Raw genomic sequence first — 23288 nt, 5'->3', positions numbered from 1 at the left:
GCAAAGATGGGAATGAGGCATATGTGAATTAAGGAGAAAATCTTTGAATTGATTTTTTAAATCAAATACTTTATTATATGTTGCAGCCTGTCACCAAGGTTATTTATTTAATAAGTAATCACCAGTTCTTCCCTGGCCAAGGCCGTGGGTGAGGCACAGAACAAACTTCTCAGGAAGTTTACAATCAGAGCGCTATACTAGGACAAACTGATACCAAATAAGAATTACGGGCGATAAAGTGATTGAGATAACTAGGAGAATGGTAAGAAAATTCAATTTTATATTCAAAATTATTGTTTTGATTTTTACTTTAAATTCTTAAACAAAGGCATCTTTTTGTGGTTCTCCAACCTTTGAAGAAATTGTGCTTTCAGATGTTTTCAATGAGCTCTAATTCCACTTTTCACCATGTTTTACCTCTTCCATCAGTCTCTTAGTCATTTCTCATATGTTGGCTTCTCCATTCTTTCATGTTTTTATAAGAATAACTATTTTTTTCTCTGTACAGTTTATTGAAGCTGGGATGATGCTTGACCCAGAACACTTTAATTATATTATTAAGCTTTTATGTCAAGCAAAGGCTTCCCAACAAGAAATAACTACAGTTCTGGAAATCAGATCCAGGTAAGAAAAATCATTGCAGCTAAAGCTCACAGCTGTATATTTTCATGGGATCTGAGAGGGGTGCCGGGGAAGCACTTATACTGACTCATGTGACAGATGTACCCCTCTGGTCATCATGAGCCTTTTTCCTATCTCTTTCCCACTGAACCTTACTCAGGCTGCCTGCCTCTTCTAGGACATACCACATCTTTCTGTGAACATGATTTATGCTCAAAGCCTGCTCCATTAAGAGCAAATAGACTCTCTTACCTTATCTTTACTACTTCCTTGATTCCACTTAAAGCACTTAATATGTGTGTAAAATACCTTAAGTGTTTTTTTTCTCCCTTGCTCACTTCTTGACATGTTAGAATAATGTTCACACGTTGCCCCCATTCACATTGTCTGTTCAGCATGTGAGACTCCATCAGCCTTTTCATAATTTCATCTCTGGTGATCATTATTGGTAGACGATGTGCCACATGATGATGTAACTTGAAAATATATAAGGAACTGTACCACATGCCCTGTGAGTCTGCTATAGCACCCTGAATGTCTTGTGTAGTCAGATGCAGCAACTCTCATCACAGTCCTGTCCTGTAAGCACCTGCATTAATGTCAGTCTTAGCTCTTCATATTGAATTTTTGTTTTGTTTTTCCAAGGTAGGGTCTCACTCTAGCTCAGGCTGACCTGAATTCACCATGTAGGCTCAGGATGGCCTCAAACTTATGGCAATCCTTTTCTAAGAGATTGTCCATCTTCCTCAACATTTGTTTAAAAAGTACATCTTAGGCTGGAGAGATGACTTAGTGGTTAAGGCACTTGCCTGCAAAGCCTAAGAACTCATGTTTGAATCTTCAAGTCCCACGTAGACAGACTCACAATGGCACAAGCACACAATGTCGCACATGTGCACAAGGGGGCTCATACATCTGAAGTTCATTCACAGTGGCTGAAAGCCCTGATACTTCCATCTGGTTCGGGGACGAGGAATGTTTTTGTTTGTTTGAGTTTATCTTTGTGTCTTTCAAGAGTGTTTAATAATTTTCCTCATAAAAATATTCAAGCTGGGCATGGTGGCACATGCCTTTAATCCCAGCACTCTTCCCAGTTCTCTTCCATTTCTCCCAGCCATTTCTTTATGGCCTTGTTCAATTTGTTTAATGTGCTTATTGTAATTTCACTTTGGTATTCTGTGTCTGGAGTTTCCTCAGAGTTTTCACTGGAGCATGCCACTTTGTGACTTGGTATTCTTAGTGGGGATATCTTGCCTTGCTATGTTGTATTACTTGTTTGCATTGGGATTTGTCCATCTCAAGATAGTCCTCTTGTCTTGCTAGGAATGCATCAATAGCACCTCTTGTGGAGCTTGTGTTAAGTTGCTTTGTAAGGTTTGATCAAGGTGGGTGTGGGGTGGCAGTTTATCCACGGGTTAGAGATGGGTATACTTGAAGCTGAGTAGGCTCCTCCTTGTGTGTGCATCATCCAGGCAGGTCTGGGCTGGACCCTGGAAGGCCTGCTGTACTCAGTGCCCAAGCTCTGGAGTATGATCAGCTGGGAAGTTCCTGCTCAGAAAGATGCAGGCCAGGTCATAAGGGATTGGTACTTGCAGAGTGGTAGAGGGAAGTTCTCCTGGGCCCTGGCCTGGGCTTTGAAGTAAGATCAGCTTCAGGGTCTCTACTGGTAGTGAAAAAGGAGTTTGGGGGAGAGGTTACCACATATAGTGTGGCTAATACCTGATCCCAGCAAGTAGAGGCTGGATGCCTGTATAGGGTAAGGGGGAAGTTTACCTGGGTTCTGGTCCTTCAGTGCCACCACAACACTGCCAAAGGCAAAAATGAGATCAGCTCCAGAATCCCTGCTGATGAACACTGCAAGGCTGGAGGAGGGGCTACTGTGTCATGTGGCTTATACTTAGTCTGGGCAATTAGAGGCCAGGTCCCCATGGGGTCACATGGAAAGGTCACCTGGGCCCTGGTCACTCAGCAGTACTCACTGCCTAATGCAAAAGTGAAATCAGCTCCAGAATCCCTGCTGATATCAGCAGTGATGTTGAGGAGGGGTCTCCAAAGAATTTTAAGACATATTAGACATTACATTTTTCCTCTGGCCTTTTAGGTATAAACTATAAAACATTAGGATTATAATGGCAAGTGAGCATAATTAACCCTTTTCTATCATTAAAGGCTACGAATGAGGCAATTTCAAAAGAACTGGAAGTGTGATTTAGACTCAGCCTTGAATGAAGTAGAGGTATGACATTTATCTTTTAAATAAATTGCTGGGATTTCCGAAAATCAATAACAAAATATTTGAGTAATGATACAACTTTTTGAAAGTTTTTTAAATGTGACTGCTAGAGAAAGTGTTCAAGGAAGATATTTTCTCATTCTTACAAGTTAACATTGCAGTGTAGACCTTTGAATTTCATGGGCTGTGGGGTATGGGTGGACCTTACTGGGAGATCATGTGCCTAAAGTACTCACAGTCCAGGTTTCCACTCCCAGCAACACAAAAAAAGTAAATCTCACTGGGCATGATGGCATACACCTTTAATCCCAGTATTCAGGAAGCAGAGGTAGGAGGATCGCCAATAGTTTGAGGCTAGTATGAGACTACAGAGTGAATCCCATGTCAGTCTGGCTAGAGATAGAGAGACCCACCTTGGGGGGGTGGGGGGGAACCTAAACTAAATCTATGGTTGTAAACTATTTTAAAATTAATCTAAAAGGAATTATTCCATTTCAAAGTTAACATCTAAGAAAGTAAAATGCTAATAATAATGAAAGATGTAGCTTGGCAGACTCATTGGTCAGTGGTTTGCTATGTGAAGTGCTGGAGAGCCAGGAACTACACATAGAGTAAGAAAGCCAAGACCGCATTGTGCTCCCCCAGCACAAAGAGTAAGAGCCAGGACTGCAGTGTGCTCTCTCAGCACACAGAGTAAGAAAGTCAATACCACAGTGAGCTCTCCTAGCACAGAGTAAGAGCCAGGACAGCAGTGTGCTCTCCCAGCACACAGTAAGACAGCCAGGACTGCAGTGTGCTCTCCCAGCACAGAGTAAGACAGCCAGGACAGCAGTGTGCTCTCCCAGCACACAGTAAGACAGCCAGGACAGCAGTGTGCTCTCCCAGCACACAGTAAGACAGCCAGGACTGCAGTGTGCTCTCCCAGCACAGAGTAAGACAGCCAGGACAGCAGTGTGCTCTCCCAGCACACAGTAAGACAGCCAGGACTGCAGTGTGCTCTCCCAGCACAGAGTAAGACAGCCAGGACAGCAGTGTGCTCTCCCAGCACACAGTAAGACAGCCAGGACTGCAGTGTGCTCTCCCAGCACAGAGTAAGAGAACCAGGACTGCAGTGTGCTCTCCCAGCACACAGTAAGAGAACCAGGACTGCAGTGTGCTCTCCCAGCACAGAGTAAGAGAGCCAGGACTGCAGTGTGCTCTCCCAGGACTGCAGTGTGCTCTCCCAGAACATAGAGCCAGAGAGGCCTAAAGGATGGATTTTCAGTTCTCAGGTTTTTTGTTTGTTCGGGTTTGTTGGTTGGTTGGTTGGTTGGTTGGTTGGTTGGTTGGTTGGTTGGTTAGTTTGAGGTAGTGTCTCACTCAAGCCCATGTTGACCTGGAATTCACTCTGTAGTCTCAGGCTGGTCTCGAGCTCATGGCAATCCTCTTACCTCTGCCTCTCAAGTGCTGGGATTAAAGGCGTGCGCCACAACTCCCGGCTTCTTAATTTTTGTGGTACACTGCTAATTGTTGGTTTAGTCTTAATTAGTATGTTCATGCCCTTGAAATAATTTTTTTTGTTGTTTTTGAGGTAGGATTTAACTCTAGTCCAGGCTGATCTGCAATCAATATGTATTCTCAAAGTGGCCTCAAATTCATGGCAATCCTCCTACCTCTGCATCCCAAGGCATGTGCCACCATACCTGGCATGAAATAATTTTTTGTTGCAAGAAAGTTTTCTTAGTTTATAATAGAAAATAATAAGAGGCAGTAAGTTTACTAAAATGCACTTTGTAAGCTTCATTGTAAAAATGTAACACCTAAAATTGATATGTGGGCCCAAACCATAAATGGCAAAATAACAGTAAAATTGATCTTTAAAAAGAAACAAAGAGGGGGGAGGGAGGGAATTACCATGGGATTTTTTTATAATCATGGAAAATGCTAATAATAATTTAAAACTAATAATAAAATAATAAAAAAAGAAACAAAGAAATGTGATGCTATGGAGACAGCTCAACCCTGCCACTCACAATCCACTCTCAGTTGTCTCACCTGTCAAATCTAGGTTGGGGAGTGATATCACTGAGTACTTGAGGAACTAAGTAATTAAATGTGTTCATCACTACCTAGTACGCATGGAGACTTCGCTTGGTTCAGAAAAGAAGTGAAGTTGCCAATTCACTCCTCATGTAGAAGTTTGTAAGATTCACAGTGGGGCCTTCTTCATTTCTATATACCTAATGCCTCCATGTGCCTATCTTGTAACATATGTTTGCACGCCTAAGAGTTTTTATTTTTTCTCTTTCTTCCTTTCACTTATAACAATTTTAATAGACTTGTAAAGAAAAAGATGACTGGACCAAATTGGGAAGCCTATATATTAGCATAAAAATTGGCTGTGAGAAACTAACAGAGTTCCAGACATTTTGTGCTTGTGTTGCTGAAACGCTTTCAAAAGATGATAAAGAAGAAAGACCAGGGGTTCCTTTTTGTGAATTTGCTGAAGCAGGTAAAACATCAGCATTTATTCGGGGGCTTGTGGGAGGAAATACTGTTCTTAACAGGCATCTGAAGCACTTGATGATACTGCTATGTGGAGTCTAAAGCAGTGAGCAAGCTCCACACAGCCCTTTCTCTCAGGGTGTTTCAACTTGTTTACTGTTAGGTTATATTACATGAAAAGAGCTAGATGTTAGTATCAAATGTTCCAAAGAACATGAATATATACTTTTAACTTAGATGGATACTGTTATTGCTAGTCAATTATACTAGGATACCTGGATATTTGAAATCACTGAATTTTTACTCTCTTCACTATTGCAAGTCAAATAAATTGAATAAAAGCTTTGAAATATTTTGTTGAGACAGTCTCATGATGTCTGGCCTGCAACTTAATATCTTCCTGCCTCAGCTTCCAGAGTGCTGGAATTACAGGTGTAAGCTACCATATGCAGCTGGAGTATGTGTATGTACTCATCACTGTGACAGTGTATGTATATGTGTGTGTACACATGTTTATGTGTGTGTGCTCTTCATTGTTACAGTGTTTACTGAGAGATGATAGACTTTTTCTGTAAAAAGCCAACTAGTAACTATCTTGGCTTTGGACACACTGCATACAGCCTCTCCCTAGATTCATCCTGCAGGCTGGAGTTTGCTGACTTATGGTTTTGAAAGTGGTTTTGAAAGTAGCGATAATCCTATGTTAGTTTCCTTTCTCTGTCACTTTCAGTTAACTATCTCATTTCCATATGCCTACCTTGTGTTTTAGTTAGCAAAGATCCACAGTATAGTGAAGTTGATAAAACTTTGCTGGGAAGAATCGGGATCAACGCTATGTACTTCTATCACAAGCTGTTGCAGTGGTCCAAGGTACTACATTAAAGGTTTGCTTTTTGGAATACAAAACTTACTTTGGATGCAATTGAAAGAATATAGATTAATCCCGCAGGTGGGAAATTTTCTAATAATCATTGCAGAGAACAGAATGGAACATAGACACAAAATTGAATCCCCAAGTGGGAACAAAACAGATGTGAGATGGTGTCATGAGGTCAACAGCTCTTAAAAACCTTATTATAAGCCAGGCGTGGTGGCACACGCCTTTAATCCCAGCTCTTGGGAGACACAGGTAGGAGGATCCCTGTGAGTTCAAGGTCACCCTGCGACTGCATAGTGAATTCCAGGTCGGCCTGGGCTAGAGTGAAACCCTACCTCAAAAAACAATAAATAAATAAATAAATAATAAAAATAAATTAAAAACCTTATTATAAGTGATGCTTAGGAGGTTATGCTAAATGTCATACTTAATTGAAGCAGTTTTAATCCATAATTTTTTTGGGGGGGGGTTTTCGAGGTAGGGTCTCATTCTCCATAATTTATTTTTTATCATCTATTATTTATTTATTTGAGATAGAGAAAGAAAGAGGCAGTGCCAGGGTCTCTAGCCACTGCAAACAAACTCCAGATACATGCAGCACCTTGTACATCTGGCTTTATATGGGCACTGGAGAATTGAACCTGGGTTCTTAGGCTTTGCAAGAAAGTGCCTTAACCACTAGGCAATCTCTCTAGCCCTCATATATTATTGTGACAACCCCTGAGTATAAGCAGCTTTGTAATTTTGAAAGAGTTCAAAACACATTTCTTAAGATGAACTCAAGTGCTCACAGTCAACAGAACTCTGTCAAGCCACATCCTAGAAAAGCCAGGCATGATGGTGTGCACCTGCAATCCCAGCACTGAGAAGGCCAATATTGGCAAGCCCTACAGCTCACTGATCAGCCAGGCCAGCCTACTTGGCGAGTTCCAAGCAGGTAAGAAACTCCATCTCAAAAAAAGTGGATGACATTCCTGAGGAATGACACCTAAGGTTGTCCTTTGGCCTCTACATACACCACACACACACACACACACAGAGTAGAATTGAATAAAGTCAGCTAGTGGAATGCTCTGGGAGACTATATGCTGTATAAGATGTCTGACATTTTGAGCCTTAGCTCACATGGTAGTGGACTAGTGCCTCAAAGCTGTTTTTCAGATTTCCCTGAGGATGAGAGGAGTTGTGGACTCAAAGTCCAGATGGAAGGCAAGAAGATCAAACAGGGAAAGAAGTGCTAATCAATAGGGCTACACAGAGAGTAGGGTGACAGTTTCATTACTACTAAATGAGCTATTAAAGCATATCTTTTGCTACTTTGTGTTTTCTAACAAGAAAATCATTTCAAAATTGGATTGTGTGCAATAGCATTTAAGTATAGGGTCACTTGTATATATACAAAATTCATGAATTAAAGGAAAATTTAAGCTGGTTGTGGTGGCATACACCTTTAATCCCAGCACTGGGGAGGCAGAGGATTACTGTGAGTTCGAGGCTAGCCTGGGACTACAGAGTGAGTTCCAGGTCAGCCTGGGCTAGAGTAAGATCCTATCTCAAAAAAGACCAAAAGAATTAAAAAAGGGGGGGGGGGCTGGAGAGATGGCTTAGCGGTTAAGCACTTGCCTATAAAGCCTAAGGACCCCAGTTCAAGGCTTGATTCCCCAGGACCCACGTTAGCCAGATGCACAAGGGGGCACACACGTCTGGAGTTCATTTGCAGTGGCTAGAGGCCTATTCTCTGTCTTTCTCTCCCTCCCTCTCCCCCCCCTTTCTCTCTCAGTCTGTCATTCTCAAATAAATAAACAACAACAACAAAAAATTTTAAAAAAGAAAGAAAGAAAATTTATACCCAGACTTATTTACAGAGTATCTATAGACTTAAAGATTTCCAGGAGAGCCAGGCATGGTGGCGCACGCCTTTAATCCCAGCACTTGGGAGGCAGAGGTAGGTGGATCATTGTGAGTTCGAGACCACCCTGAGATTACATAATGAATTCCAGGTCAGCCTGCACTAGAGACCCTACCTTGGGGGAAAAAATAAATAAATAAATAAAAGATTTCCAGGAGATTTAACATCCACTGTGTGGTGGTAGGTGGCAAGTTCTCACAGTCTTGCATAAAGTCAGTCATAGGCCATTGGATACTTGCACCTGCCCCTGGAGACTTATAGAACATAAGGCCCCTTTTAAACACTCACACTTATTTTGCTGAAACGGTCTGATTTATTTAGCCATTAAGAAGGTGGGTTTTCTGATAGTTTAATTGGTGTTGTGGTTTGAATGTAAATGTATGTCCATAGCCTGAGATATTTTTGATTAAGCTTGCAACTTAAGTCTCCAGTATCCTGCTAGAAGGTGTGTGACTGGGGATGGATCTTAAGTCCAGTTCTGGTATAGGTGTGTTCAGATCAGTTTGATCTCTGGCTGCTTGCTGCAGTTGTTTCTCCCTGCTATGGATCTATGGAAGTAAGCCAGTTTCTTCCATCTTAATGGTGCTTCCCCTGGATTCTATAAGCCTGAAATAAAATCCTTTCCTCCCATCCTCCCATAAGGTGCTTGTGGTCTGGTATTTCTCCATCAATATGAAGGTAACAGGAACAACTGGAATTTTAACAATTATATTTTGAGAGATGATTATGTTCATCACCTTACTTGCTATGAGGTGTTTTTTCGTTTTTTTTTTTTTTTTAATGAAACCGGTTCTTTTTTTTTTTTTTTTTTAACAGCCCAGGCTTTCCTCAAACTCAAAATCCTCCTACTTCAGTTCAGCATCCTGAGTGCTCTGATAGCAAGTTTGTTCTCCCCTGCCCAGTTCAAGCTGATTTCCTTTTTAACATAAAAAAGACAGAATTGTTGAAATGAAGCTAAAAGAAAGCCCTTGAAAGATGTACTTATTTATATACATTGAAACAAATGTTTGACTCAGAATTTTAGTATGTAATATTAGAGCAAGGGTCTGCGAACATTGTACCCATGGCTATTTTTTTTTTTTTTGGTTTTTCGAGGTAGGGTCTCTCTCTGGTCCAGGCTGACCTGGAATTAACTCTGTCATCTCAGGGTGGCCTTGAACTCATGGCAATCCTCCTACCTCTGCCTCCCAAGTGCTGGGATTAAAGGCGTGCGCCACCACGCCCGGCTCCCATGGCTATTTTTATAGCCCAAAAGCTCAGAATGTTTATAACATTTCCTGATTTTTGTTTTTATAGTGCTGGGAGTAGAACCCAGGGCCTCACACATGCTAGACAAGTGATTATCACTGAGCTACATTTGTGTTTTACATTTTTTGTTAAAAGCTGCAAATTCAGGCTGGTGAGATGGCTTAGCAGTTACGGCACTTGCCTGCGAAGCCTAAGGACCCATGTTTGACTCTCCAGATCCCATGTGTGCCAGATGCACAAAGGTGAGACTAGCACAAGGTCACACGTGCCCACTAGGTGTTGCAAGTGTCAGTTCTGTTGCAGTGGCCAAGGCCCTGAAGCCCAATCCATTCTCATTCTCTCATTCTCTCCCTCCCTCCTGCTCTCTCTCTCCCTCTCTCACGGTATGTAAAATAAAAAAGCTATAAATTCAAAAACAATAACCAGAAAAATTGCATCAGATCAAATGCAGCTTGCAAAGCCTAAAGTATGTACTGTCTGGCTATTGACAGGAAAGATGTGCCAACCCCTGACTTAAAGTAATAACAAATGTCTAGTTTCTTGTGTCTAGACCAAAGACAATCTTCATGGAGAATGTAAATAATTCTTTTTTGACTTTTTAAGGTAGGGTCTCACTCTATCCCAAGCTGACCTGGAACTCGATATGTAGTCTCAGGCTGGCCTCAAACTCACAACAATCCTCCTACCTCTGCCTCCTAAGTGCTGGAATTAAAGGTGCATGCCTCCACACCCAGAAATAATTCATTTATTGAATCAAAATATTGCTATTTCTAGCCAACAGTTTTATCCTTTTTTTTTCCCACTAGCACTCTGTCTAAATTTGGTAGCAGATTATCTTTATTGTCACTGTCTCCCTTGTTGTGTCCCAGACTGAGCACAGAAAGAAAAGTAAAAGTACATAACCAGTAGTTTCTCACAGCAAGGCTGGAAGTCCTTTTCCAAATGAAGTGTTTTTTGTTGTTGTTTTATCTTGTTTTATTTTTTTTCCTTGTTGTTGTTCTTCTTCTTGTTGTTGATAGGGTCCTACCCTGTGGCTGAGGCTGGCTTAAACTGGCAACAATCCTGCCTCAGCTTCGCCAGTGCTGACATTATAGGCCTGAACTACCATGCCTTGCTACAAATGCAATCTCAGAAGCATAGTGCCTCAAATCCATAAAAGTAAAATTATAGATAAAGACAGTGCAGTATTGGCATGAGAGGGGACAGTTAATGACTGGCAGGATGGCAGGGCTTTAAGAAAAGTCTCAGAGGGTTTTGACAGCCTGTCAGCCTAGGATGATGATTCAGTCTATGTAAATGTCTTCTGCAGATTATCATTGACTTTCTGTGTCTCGTAACATATAAGTGCTTGATACTCAGTGGTCTTTACCTTTATTCCAGGGAAGGAAGGTCTTAGATATACTATATGAATTAAAAATACATTTTACAAGTTTAAAAGGACTTATAGAGCCTGAGAATTTAGCACCAAGATGTCAAATTGTGAATGTTGCTGCAGAAATTTTTATAAAAAGTGGAAGTCTAGATGGTGCCATTTGGGTACTGAGAGGTACGTTCTGATATGTACAACCCTACAACAGTGTGCAATATGTCTCATAAATCCTTTTCCATGTAATTACCTCAAGTTGACACTGAGCTATGGGAGATAGTGCATCCTAAACTCTAGTGACTATGGGTTGGAAAGGTTGTGGGGTAACTGAAAAGGGAAAGTGAGCATAGCTTTAAAGAGGAAATTTGCCAGGCGCGGTGGTGCACACCTTTAATCCTAGCACTCGGGAGGCAGAGGTAGGAGGATCGCTGTGAGTTCAAGACTACCCTGAGACTATAGAGTGAATTCCAGGTCAGCCTCAGCTAGAGTGAAACCTACCTCAAAAAAATAAAATAAAATAAAGAGGAAACTTATGAGTGCCTTGGTAGATTAAAAACTTGTTCTTGCTCTGGACTAAGCACCATATTAAGTGTTTTACTTTGATTATCTTAATTGTCATATAAAACCTGAGTTTGGAAGTATTGCAATTCCCATGTTGTAGATTAGAAAGTATCATTAGAGATATTAAGCAGCTTGACATATAAATGATAGAACAACTAAGGAATAGAGGCCAATTGAAAACCTGAGACTACAGTTTCAGAGGGCCTCCCATTCTGTAAGAAATCTGTTCTTCATGAGCTGTCTGCATGTATCTAAGCAAAAGCAATGTCAGGGCTGGAGAGATGACTTAACAGTTAAGGTACTTGCCTGCAAAGCCTAAGGACCCAGGTTTAATTCCCCAGTACCCATGTAAACCAGATGCACAAGGTGGCACATGCATTTGGAGTGTACAGGCTAGAAACCCTATGGTATGCTCAATCTCGCTCTCTCTCTTTCTCTCTCTCTATCTCTCTATCTGCCTCTTTCTCTCAAATAAATAAATTTTCAGGGCTGGGAGATGGCTTAGCGGTTAAGCGCTTGCCTGTGAAGCCTAAGGACCCCGGTTCAAGGCTCGGTTCCCCAGGTCCCACGTTAGCCAGATGCACAAGGGGGGCGCACGTGTCTGGAGTTTGTTTGCAGAGGCTGGAAGTCCTGGCGCGCCCATTCTCTCTCTCTCCCTCTATCTGTCTTTCTCTCTGTGTCTGTCACTCTCAAATAAATAAATAAAATATTTTTTAGAAAAATAAACTTTCAAAAAAAGCAACTTCAAACCATGAAGCTTATTTTCACTATTAAAGCAATCTACATAGCAGAAATGACAATGAAATTAAGCCAGTAAAGGGGACTAATTTATTACATACAATACATAAAAATTCTGACAATATAATAGTGCCCCTACATGGTAGGTAATACTAGTTCTAGATACTTGAACCAGGTAGATTTTATTTAATAAAGTGGGGTAAGAATGAAGACACTTCAAGAATCTCAGAGTTTTGATGGGAAGATAGAATATGTACCAGTAAAACAAATAAACTCATGCCTAAAAACAAGTACTTAGAAGACAGGTAAGTTCTGCTGTAAGTTCAAGGCCAGGAATAAATAATGGGTGCTAGGTAAGTCTGGGCTACAGTAAGACTCTACGGGGGGGGGGGGGATATATATATATACATATATATATATATGTGTGTGTGTGTATATATACACACACACACACACACATACATACATATGTAAAACTTTACCCTAACACACATAAACTAATGCCCATGTTTGTATATATGAAGATAGATGTAATGCCTTGTATATGTTAGATGTACAGGCTTACGAAATACAGAGGCTGTGAGTAGAGTACATGTTCAGAAACTTGTTGGAAAAGGCTTTATTCAACTTAGCAAACTTAGTTAATGAGCTTTCCAAAGATGTAAAACTGGAAATTACTGAAATGCAAGCTATAGTTGATAGTCTTGTGAAAAAGAAGACATGAAAAGAAATAGGAAGGGTAAAATGATTGGTAAAAGTGGGTCATATAGTCTTTATTTTTTTAGACAGTATCTCACTATGTAGCCCAGGATAGCCTAGACATCCAGATCCTCCTGCATCAACCTCCCACATGCTGGGATTATAGGCATGTGCCTCCATGCCCAGCATAGCTTGTATCATCTTATAATAGGAAACTTGTGCCTAAATGTTCCTAGCAAAACTATTCTTTCTCAAACTGACAGTGAGAAAAGGTTGTTGGGAGGATTATGGAGCAGTCTTTGGTGGTTTGCGACTTTCAACTCTCAACTTTCGGATTATGTATGTTCATATATTCATTTGTTCCTAAAATTCTTGAAAGGTTCTCCAGTTAACATACCATTCCCTAGGAAGGAAATACAAGTGGTTCGTTCTCATTCATGCTAAGTGAATAAATACTCCTTTACAATAAGAAGTAAACCTTAGAATCACAAATACCACTTCCAGCTTGTCAGTCTACCAAAGATCTGAGTTTGGTGATGCACTTTTTGTGACAGTGTAAAGAATGGACAATCACATAGATTCTGTCAGAAAGGAATTCCTAAATAACCATCTAACAGAATTAAAATGTATTTTCTCTCACTTGTTACCTCTGTTTAGGGAAACTTCCTGCAAACACATTTATATCTATTTATAAGCAAATGCATGCAACTATATTTGTTGCCTTGTTCCTATAATCCCAGCATTTGAGATATTGAGGCAGGAAGAACATGAGTTGAAGGCCAATCTGAGCTACAGAGTAAGACTCTGTTTCAAAAAAATCAGGGGGAGTGGGGCATGGTGGCACACATCTTTAATCCCAGCCGTGTGGAGGCAGATATAGGAGGATCACCATGAGTTCGAGGGCCACCCTGAGACAACACAGTGAATTCCAGGTCAGCCTGTACTAGAGTGAGACCCTACCTCATAAAAAGAAAATCAGGGCTAGAGAGATGGCTTAGTGGCTAAGGCACTTGCCTGCTAATCCTGAGGACCCAGGTTCAATTCTCCAGTACCCATGTAAGCCAGATGCACAAGGTGGCACATGCATCTGGAGTTCATTTGCAATGGCTTCAGTCCCTGGCATATGACCCATTTTTACCAATCATTTTACCCTTCCTATTTCTTTTCATGTCTTCTTTTTCACATCTGCATCTTTCTCTTCTCAAATAAATAAAACATATATTTTTTTAATCAGGGGAAGAGCAATCAAGGAAGGCACCTGATATCATACTCTAATCCACATGCACACCTGCACACTTGCATATACATGTGCTTGCACACATACACATGCAAAAGTAGGTAATACAAACTTCAGTTGTGATTTTTTTGAGAAGTGTAGTTTTGGTTTGTTTTTTTTTTCTTTTTGAAGTAGGGTTTCACTTTAGCCCAGGCTGACCTGGAATTCACTATGTAGTCTCAGGGTGGCCTCAAACTCACAGTGACCCTCCTACCTTTGCTTCCCGTGTGCTGGAAGTAAAGGCATGCACCACCGCACCTGGCTTGAGAAGTATAATTTTCATGAGATGTTCATCTTTCTCTTTTGGAAGAGTCAGAATGGATAATCAATACACCTCTTTGGCCTTGTAACCAGCTGGATGTGCTTAACCGACATAACTTGCTCTGTACAATTGCACATGAAGTGTTAGGCAAAAACCTGTATAGACAGACATTTGAAGTTTTGCAAAATCTACCAGGCTTTCAGAATTCTCAAGGTAAGTTGGGTTTTTTTTGTTGTTGTTGTATTTTTTTATTATTGCTATATTTTTATTATTGTAGTATTGTATTGGATTATTATTATATATTTGTTTTGGTTTGGTTTGGTTTGGTAGGATCTTGCTCTAGCCTAGGATGGCCTGGAATTCACTATGTAGTCTCAGGCTGGCCTTGAACTCACAGCAGTCCTACCTCAGCCTCCCAAGTGCTAGGATTAAAGGTGTGCACCACCACACCCGGCCAAGTAAGTTTTAAAAAGTCCGCCTTCATTAACTTTTGCCATCTAGTGAATGACAGTTACTATGAAACAGTTACCCATCTGCTTAAGTTTCAAATTCCAGCATATTTTTTATTTGCAAGCAGAGAGAGAAGAGACAGACTGAATGGGTACACCAGGGCTCCAGCCGTTATAAATGAGCATGCCACTTTATGCATCTGGCTTTTTACATGGGAACTAGGGAATGGAACCCTGGTTATTAAGCTTTGCAGGCAAGTACCTTAACTGCAAAACAATCTCTCCAGCCCCTCCCCCTGCATATTTTTTAAAGTTGCAACCTATTAATGTGTTCTCTGGCTGAGAATGTAGCTCAGTTTGTAAGACACTTGACTGACATACATGAGGCCCCAGGTTCAATCCCCAATATTGGAAAAAGAACTTCTCTGCAAGTTGGATATGCTTTTTTGATGGTTAAAAAACAGTGAGCTGGGCTGGAGAGATGGCTTAGCAGTGAAGCGCTTGCCTGTCAAGCCTAAGGACCCTGTTTCAAGGCTCGATTCCCCAGGACCCACATTAGCCAGATGCACAAGGGGCGCACATGTCTGGAGTTCCTTTGCAGTGGCTAGAGGCCCTGGTGTGCCCATTCTCTATCTATCTATCTGCCTCTTTCTCTCTCTGTCTGTCACTCTCAAATAAATAAATAAAAAACATTTTTTTTAAAAAATAAAAAAAAAACAATGAGCTGCTTCTCTGTGAGTGACCAGCAGCCCCTAACACGAATTCTCACCAACCATCCCTCATTTGTAAGTTACCAGCAAGCTTTATGTCTTAATTCAGTATATTGGGATAAAGATTCCTTTACTCCTATCAAGAAATACAGACTGGAGTCGGGTGTGGTGGCGCACGCCTTTAAGCCCAGCACTCGGGAGTCAGAGGTAGAAGGATCACCGTGAGTTCGAGGCCACCCTGAGACTACATAGTGAATTCCAGGTCAGCCTGGACTAGAGTGAGATCCTACCTCAAAACAACAAAACAAAACAAAAAAAAAGAAAAGAAATAGAGACCTGGGGCTGAAGAGATGGCTTAGCTGTTAAGGCTTTGCCTGCAAAGCTAAAGGACCCAGGTTCAATTCCCCAGGACCCATGTAAGCTAGATGCACAAGATGGCACATGTGTCTGGAGTTCAATTGTAGAGGCCTTGGCACACCCATTCATATTCTCTCTCCATCTATCTCCCCTCTCTCTCTCTTTCTCTCTCTCTGCTTCCCTTCCCCCTTCCTTCCCTCCCTCCCTCTCTCTCATTCTCTCAAATACATAAATAAATTAAAAAAAAGAAATACAGACCTGGGTTTATATTACCTTGGAACATCAGTCAACTTGGAATACTCTGGAGGCTAAAGCTCAAACTGTAAATGGGTAGAAAGAGAGTATCCCCAAACAAAGCTTTGGGTCAGGAAAAAGCTGTGTGGCAGGTTAGAGGATGTTAATTTGAACCCCTCCCTGGGTCTCTTATCATCTCCTCTAACCTTCATTGTATCCAGTATCCTCATTTCTCTGAGTAAAGTGTCCTTCATAATACTGTTACATATTTTTTATCTTGGTCTCACTAACACAATGGCTGCTATTGTGCAGGTCTTTATTGCAGTTGTGTTCATAAGAAACAAAGTAATGCCAGGCATGGTGGCCTTTAATCCCAGCACTCGGGAGGCAGATAGGAGGTTTGCCCTGAGTTCAAGGCCACCCTGATACTACATAGTGAATTCCAGGTCAGCCTGAGCTAAAGTGAGACCCTACCTTGGGGGGGAAAAAAAAAAAAGAAACAAAGTAGGTGTCCAGATTGGATAACAGTTGTGCCTGGTTTTAACAAAGCCCAAAATGGGAATCTTGGTGTAATAAAAGGCTACACATAAGGGTGAGGGAGCAGAGGGACAAACTGGTGTTTTAGGAATGTTCAGGAAGATAGTAAAGGAAAAGAGAATAATTCCTGATATGGCCTGGACTACTGAAATGCAAAATGACAAAGCCCTGGAGTGTGATAAACTGAGTAAAGGGCACTAACAAGTCTCCAAGATAACTTCTCTTTCTCTACAAATTACCAAAGGAACAGAAATAAAGTGAATGTCTACTAGGAGATTATATGTTTTGAGTCATAGAACATCAAGGGCTGAGGTCTGAGCTGTAGTTAATAAAGACAGGACACTGCAGATCCATTCAGGACCAAATGCAGAGGTACTGAAGTCCTTGACAAGCCTCTTCTCACACTCTCCATTACAAAGGGAGCAAGAGTCACTTTTGTAAAATACTTGTTTGTTTCCTATCTACAGAGTATGTAAGATGATGGTGTTATTGTGCCTGTGACTTCTGTGGAGAGTAAGAAAGGGCCAAGGGGAAGAAAAGAGAGTGGTGAAGAGATTAGGATAGGTCCTTCCATCATTGTGTCATTGTTTCTTTCCTTTCAGAAGCCATGGAGGTGTCCCAGTACAGCCTTCTTTTTAATAAACTTCTGGACTCCTGTATAGAAAGTAACAGTCTTGGCATATCATCTTCTGTAGCAGAGTTCATGGTTACAAAGAGCATCCCTATTGATTTTTCCTTTCTTAGGAGACTAATTACTTCTTTAGGAAGGAGTTCTTTATGGCTTAAAGCCAGAAACCACTACAAAAGTAAGTTCCATTTAAAGTTTTAATTTGATATATTGGTTTTGAATTTTGTTTTCTAATCCAGGATCCAGCTATATTTAAATATGCAAGAATAACGGTGGATCCATATTTGAAAGTAATGTTCCAAACAGATCTGTGCTCTTTTGAAACCTATTATTTCTCATTTCCAGCTACTGTACCTTTATTTCTCACCACATTAGCATATCTGCTAGAGTGAAAGGAAAGGAAACAAAGGACAAAATTTGAAATGGTTTGGCATACCTCATAAACATAAAAGCAAGAGTTAAATAGACTGAAATTTAAAGAATATATACTACATGTTTTCTTTGTCTTTGCCATATTCTTGACCTTTATAATTTATTCTGGAACAAAGCCACATGGGAAGGGAAGTCCAGAGGTGCCCATATCAACATCACGTAGCATGTGATCATTTCACATGGCTTCTAGTCATTGAGCTGTGTCCAGTTTGTTTACAGATGTTGCTCTAAGCCTCAGGAACTTAGGAGAGAGCTCAGTTGGTAAAATGCTTGACATACAAGCATGGGAACTTGGATTTGGTCCCCAGAATCCACATTATTTTAAGAGTCAGGCATGGTGATGCATTCCTATAATTGCAACACTGAGAGGAGGAGATGGGTGGATCTCTGGGACTCACTGGTCAGCCAGTCTAGTCTAACTGGCAAGTTTTAGGCCAGTAAGAGACCCTGTCTCAAAAAAGACAGATGGGCTGCATGTGGTGGTGCATGCCTTTAATCCCAGCACTTGGGAGGCAGAGATAGGAGGATTGCCATGAGTTCAAGACCAGCCTGAGACACATAGTGAATTCCAGGTCAGCCTGGGCCAGAGCAAGATCCTACCTCAGTGAAAAAAAAAGAAGGATGGGGGCTGGAGAGATGGCTTGGGGGTAAAGGCATTTGCCTGCAAAGCCAAAGGACCCAGGTTCTATTTCCCAGGACCCACATAAGCCAGATGTTATGCAAGTGCCATTCAACCCCAGTAGTTCTGTTACAGTTACAGAGCTGTATGACCACTACTGTGGTTTCAGAATATATAGCTCTTCTGCAAGTTGCTTAGATCAGTGGTTCAGTCACAATTAGTTTGTCATCTCAGTGGCTCAGCATAGTGGTTCTGTCACTGTTACAGTGCTGTGTGAATCCTCCTCTGCTTTCAGAATATTTTCATCACTCCGAAAACAATATATCTATTAACAGACACTTCCCATGCCCCCAACCTTTGGTTTTTCAAGGTCACTCTGGCCCAGGCTGACCTGGAATCCACTATGTAGTCTCAGGGTGGCCTTGAACTCAAGATGATCCTCCTACCTCTGCCTCTCAAGTGCTGGGATTAAAGGCGTGAGCCACCATGCCCGGCTCCAAATCCTTTTTAAAGTCATCTGTTAAGGCAACTAATGCCTGTTGTGACTCAGAACTTTCATATTAGCACTTTCTCTCATACCTCGTCACACCCTATACCTTATTTCATATACACTGTGGTTTCTGAGATTTGTGCAAGTGAGGTGGGAAAATAGTCTTTGGGGCTTTTTAAAAATGTGCTGAAAGTCTTACTCCAAGTAATTTATAGCTATTGATTAATCCTCAGAGCACCTTAGTGTCTCAACATTTGGGAAGCTGAGGCAGAAGAATTGCCATGAGTTTAAGGCCAGTCTTGGCTACATAGTGAGACATTGGAGCTGAGGAAAAGCTCATTATTGACATTTAAAATGTTATTGGAGGGCCAGAGAGATGGCTAAGGGTTAAAGTTGCTTGCTTGCAAAGCCCGTTCATTTCTTCAATACCCAAGTCAAACCTGATTTACCAAACAGCATATGCATCTGGAGCTAGGCACAGCAGCAAGAGGCCTTGACACATTCATACTCACTCATACTCTCATTCTCCCCTGCTCTCTTTCTCTCTGTTTTCAAGTAAAGAAAAATGTTTTTGATATTCTCATGTTATAGTTTTATTTCCTATGTGTTGGATTCATAATCCAAATTAAGCAACAATTATGAATACATGAAGTTGTTCTTAGGGCAAATCCTATTTTTTAAAAAAAAGTACCTTTTCTTTTTTGTTTTGTTTTTTTTTTTTTTTAATTTTTTTATTAGAATGAGAAACAGGGAGAGAATGGGAATGCCAGGGCCTCCAGCCACTGCAAACGAACTCCAAACACATATACCACCAAGTGCATCTGGCTTACATGGATTCTGGGGGGTTGAACCTGGGTTTTTAGGCTTTACAGGCAAGTGCCTTACACTGCTAAAACAACTCTAGCCCCTTCTTTGTTTTGAGACAGTCTTACTATGTAGCACAGGCTGACCTCAAACTCAAAATCCTGCTTCAGCCTTCACAGTGCTGGGATTATATTACATAGCACCTCACCTGGTTAGGTTTTTAATTATTCTCCAAGTTATGTTGTGTTTACTATGACTTGAAAGCTAGTCATTTGATATAATAAATCCCAAAAGTCATTTTCTTTTTTTTTCTTCTTTTTCAGTTTTTAAAAATCTTTTTATTTATCTATTTGAGGGGAGGGAGAGAGAAGAAAACAAAGGAGGCAGATATGTAGAGTAAGTGGGCATGCCCCTCCAGTAACTGCATACGAATTCCATACCTATGTGCTACCATGTGCCTCTGGTTTATGTGGGTTCTTGGGACTAGAACTTGGGTCCTTAGGTTTCCTAGGCAAGCATCTTATCTGCTAAGCCATCTCTCCAGCCCCCAAAAGTCATTTCCATAGTTTTTAAATAATACTTACTTTATGTGATGTTTCAAAAGCACTTTATAAAGGGAAACATCAAATGTACTAGGATGAAAATTGCACTGCCATATAAAAGGAGCAGTAAATCTGCCACTGTGAAGTCTACTCTGAAAGGTAAGTTACTGTCCCATGTGAGTATTTTGGAAGTTTTTACTTTTACATGTGGGGTAAAGTTTGTTACTTAATTTTCAGGTGCGCTTTCATTAGGCTGCTACCCACCATTAGAGGGAAACTTACACCGAAAACTTCTATTGATTCCTTCCTATTTATCTGAGATTGAAATGCTCCTATCTATTGAAATCTTCCTGGTATCTAGTGCTAGTAGTATACAGAGTCCTGGAACCTCTACACAAATACTACAGATAGTTTTGAAAAGGTTAGTTGATAAACCTTGCATTCTCAATGCAGATTGTGGCTCTCCAGATTTGCTCTAGGATATGTTCGTGGGTGTGTGAGTGTGGGTACACTGTGGATATGTTCCAAACTGTCTTTCAGTTAAATTGAAAAAGAATTTGACCTACTTGAAGGTTAAAACCAAAAAAAGCTAAGGGGTTAGGGATGTAACTCAGTGGTTTGTGCTCAGTGTCTACAAGGCCCCGAATTCAATTCCCAGTCAAAAAAGAAAAGTTAATAGCATCCAATAAACATTGTAGTGACATGTGATTGGATGTTCACAAACACAAATCTGTGGGCACCAACATTTCTCATGTTTAGTGTTTAGAGTTGGTACCTTAAAAGGTCTTTATTTTTTTTTAATCCATGAATCTGGCTTTTTTTTTTTTGGTGGGGGGGGTGGTTTCAGGGTAGGATTTCACTCTAGTTAGGCTGACCTAGACTTCACTATGTAAGTCTCAGGGTGGCCTTGAACTCATGAACTTGAACTCATGGCAGGTGGCCCTACTAATAGCATTCCCAGGTCTTTGATTATATCCAGGCCAATGTTTAGTCTTGTTGGCATACTGAGCTCTGCTGTGTGACATTAACTTCTGTGAGAATTTTATTCATGTTTAGACTTTGGACATATACCAACTACATACCTTGTTTCAGTCTTCCTGACTTCAGATTGCCTTTTTCAAAGCTGGAAGGCGCCTGGCCATTCTTTTCTCCCTTTGACCACTGGTTCTTGTTTCAAGTATCACTTTGTAGGGCCTACATGGGTGTTAATGCAGATAGTAGTCCTCAGGACTTTTTGCTGACTGACCCCTAGGTACCCAGAGCAGGAAGCAGCGAACACAGCAGATGTCTTGTGTAGTAGCCACATCTCTATTCTAAATGCTTATTAGTCTTTCCCCAGAACACTATAAAGTATGGATTTTATGCAAGTCAACAGTCATGACTAATGGCAGGTGAAACTGATAGAAAATGCTGGTAAATTCCCACACTTAGTGAAGCACCTTAAGTCAGGACAGAAAAAAACCACCACCAGAAAATTTTTAAATGTTTTTAATTAATGAGAAGAGAGAGAGATTGAAATTACTAGGGCCTCTTGCCACTGCAAGCAAACTCAAAACACATGTACCACTTTGTGCATCTGACTTTATGTGGGTACTAGGGAATTGAATCTGGGCCATCAGGTTTTGCAAGAAAGTGCCCTTAACCTCTGAGCCATCTCCTCAGCCTTAGCACCAGAAATTTAATAAAGAAATGCAGCTATACAGTTCCATATTAGCTGTATGCTATTTGTAGCAACTAAAAATAGCCCAATATCAATATAAAATTAATGTTTGGGGCTGGAGAGATGGCTCAGCAGTTAATGCACTTGCCTGCAAAGCCTAACAACCTGGGTTCGATTCCCCAGTACCCATGTAAAGCCAGATGCACAAAGTGGAGCATGTATCTGGAGTTCATTTGCAATGGCTAGAGGCCCTGGTGTACCCATTCTCTCTCCCCTTGCAAGTAAATAAAATATAAAATAACTAATGTGATTGTTGATAATTCCAATCTTTATTCTATTTTATGTCATATGAGTTATACTTACTAACTTTGCAAATACAAAGACGACTAGCCATATTCTAGATCAGTGTTACTCAGACTATCATTACAGCCTAGTTAGTGATAAAGTCATTTTTAGGGTGTTGCAAATAGCATTGAGAAAAAAGAAAGATGATAGAAAGCATGTTGTAATGGAAAGTCTTATATGTATATGTTATTAGAACATAATCTCAAATGACTTTTTTAAGGTGAGATGTATCCAAAAAGTTTAAAAGCCACTGTCAAAAGAATATGATGAAAAAAACTGTAATAGTTTAGAGCCAATAAATGTAAATGATTCTTGGGAAGAAACCATATTCTGTTCATCACTTTACAGATGTGAAGAAAACAAATCTCGGACCAAGGATGATTATCAGGCTGCAGTGGAAAGATTAATTACAGCTGCTCGCATATCGGATCCAAAGCTTTTCATTAAGCACATGACCGTCAACATTAACAAGGAGCAGGTTTATAGTTTGGAACATTGTTCTGCCCTGAAGTGGTTGAAAGAGAATATGAAGTGGGCTGGAAAGGTTTGGCTTTTCACAAATAGCTAGTTAAATAAAGGTTTTCCTTTTTAAGTCCAAGTAATCGTTGTTAAAAATAAAAGGCAATTAAAGTAGCTTTCACTGTATTCAGCTTTTTCACTGTATTCAGCTTTTTTTTTTTTTTTTTTTTTTTGGTTTTTCAAGGTACAGTTTCACTCTAGCTCAGGCTCTCCTGGAATTCACTACAGAGTCTCAGGGTGGCCTTGAACTCATGGTGATCCTCCTACCTCTGCCTCCTGAGTGCTGGGATTAAAGGCGTGCACCACCACGCCCGGCTATGTATTCAACTTTTGTACTTTATTGGTGCTGGAAATTAATTTTAATTTTTAATTTAACAATTTTTTAATTTAACAAAAATTCATTTAAATGTAATTTGTAATGGTTTTTATACACAATGAAAAACAATATTCCATGTTACTTTTGATTTCAATTTTGGAGAACCTAGGTGTGGCAAATCTCTTTTTAGTCTTAACTCCAAACAGTGGGAGTGCACCCTCTGAATTCTGCAGTACTAATAAGGGAGGGCCATCACTGGAGCCTGGAGTTTCTCAGCTCAGTACCTGGGCTAGGTTAGCCTGCACTCCATCCAGTGAGCAGGATAGCCAAATGCTAAAGATTACTTGATCACTAAAATTTCAGCATTTTAGG

General features: G+C 40.6%; 1 protein-coding gene across 1 annotated transcript in view; it reads left to right on the top strand.

Annotated features, from left to right (window-relative positions):
- The window catches only part of Topaz1 (testis and ovary specific TOPAZ 1), a 59422-nt gene extending 36748 nt beyond the window's left edge, over positions 1-22674 (top strand). Inside the window, exons 12-20 of the mRNA XM_004662014.3 lie at positions 509-624; positions 2791-2857; positions 5171-5345; positions 6108-6208; positions 10753-10918; positions 14323-14487; positions 17164-17367; positions 20314-20497; positions 22430-22674. Coding sequence (XP_004662071.3) covers positions 509-624; positions 2791-2857; positions 5171-5345; positions 6108-6208; positions 10753-10918; positions 14323-14487; positions 17164-17367; positions 20314-20497; positions 22430-22649 — 1398 coding nt within the window. The 3' untranslated portion in view covers positions 22650-22674. The remainder of the gene's footprint in view (positions 1-508; positions 625-2790; positions 2858-5170; positions 5346-6107; positions 6209-10752; positions 10919-14322; positions 14488-17163; positions 17368-20313; positions 20498-22429) is intronic.
- Positions 22675-23288: the final 614 nt, after the last annotated feature.

Source organism: Jaculus jaculus, chromosome 17 (genome assembly GCF_020740685.1).
Source record: "Jaculus jaculus isolate mJacJac1 chromosome 17, mJacJac1.mat.Y.cur, whole genome shotgun sequence".
NCBI classification, from domain to species: Eukaryota; Metazoa; Chordata; class Mammalia; order Rodentia; family Dipodidae; genus Jaculus; species Jaculus jaculus.
This window is presented reverse-complemented; position numbering and strand designations above follow the sequence as displayed.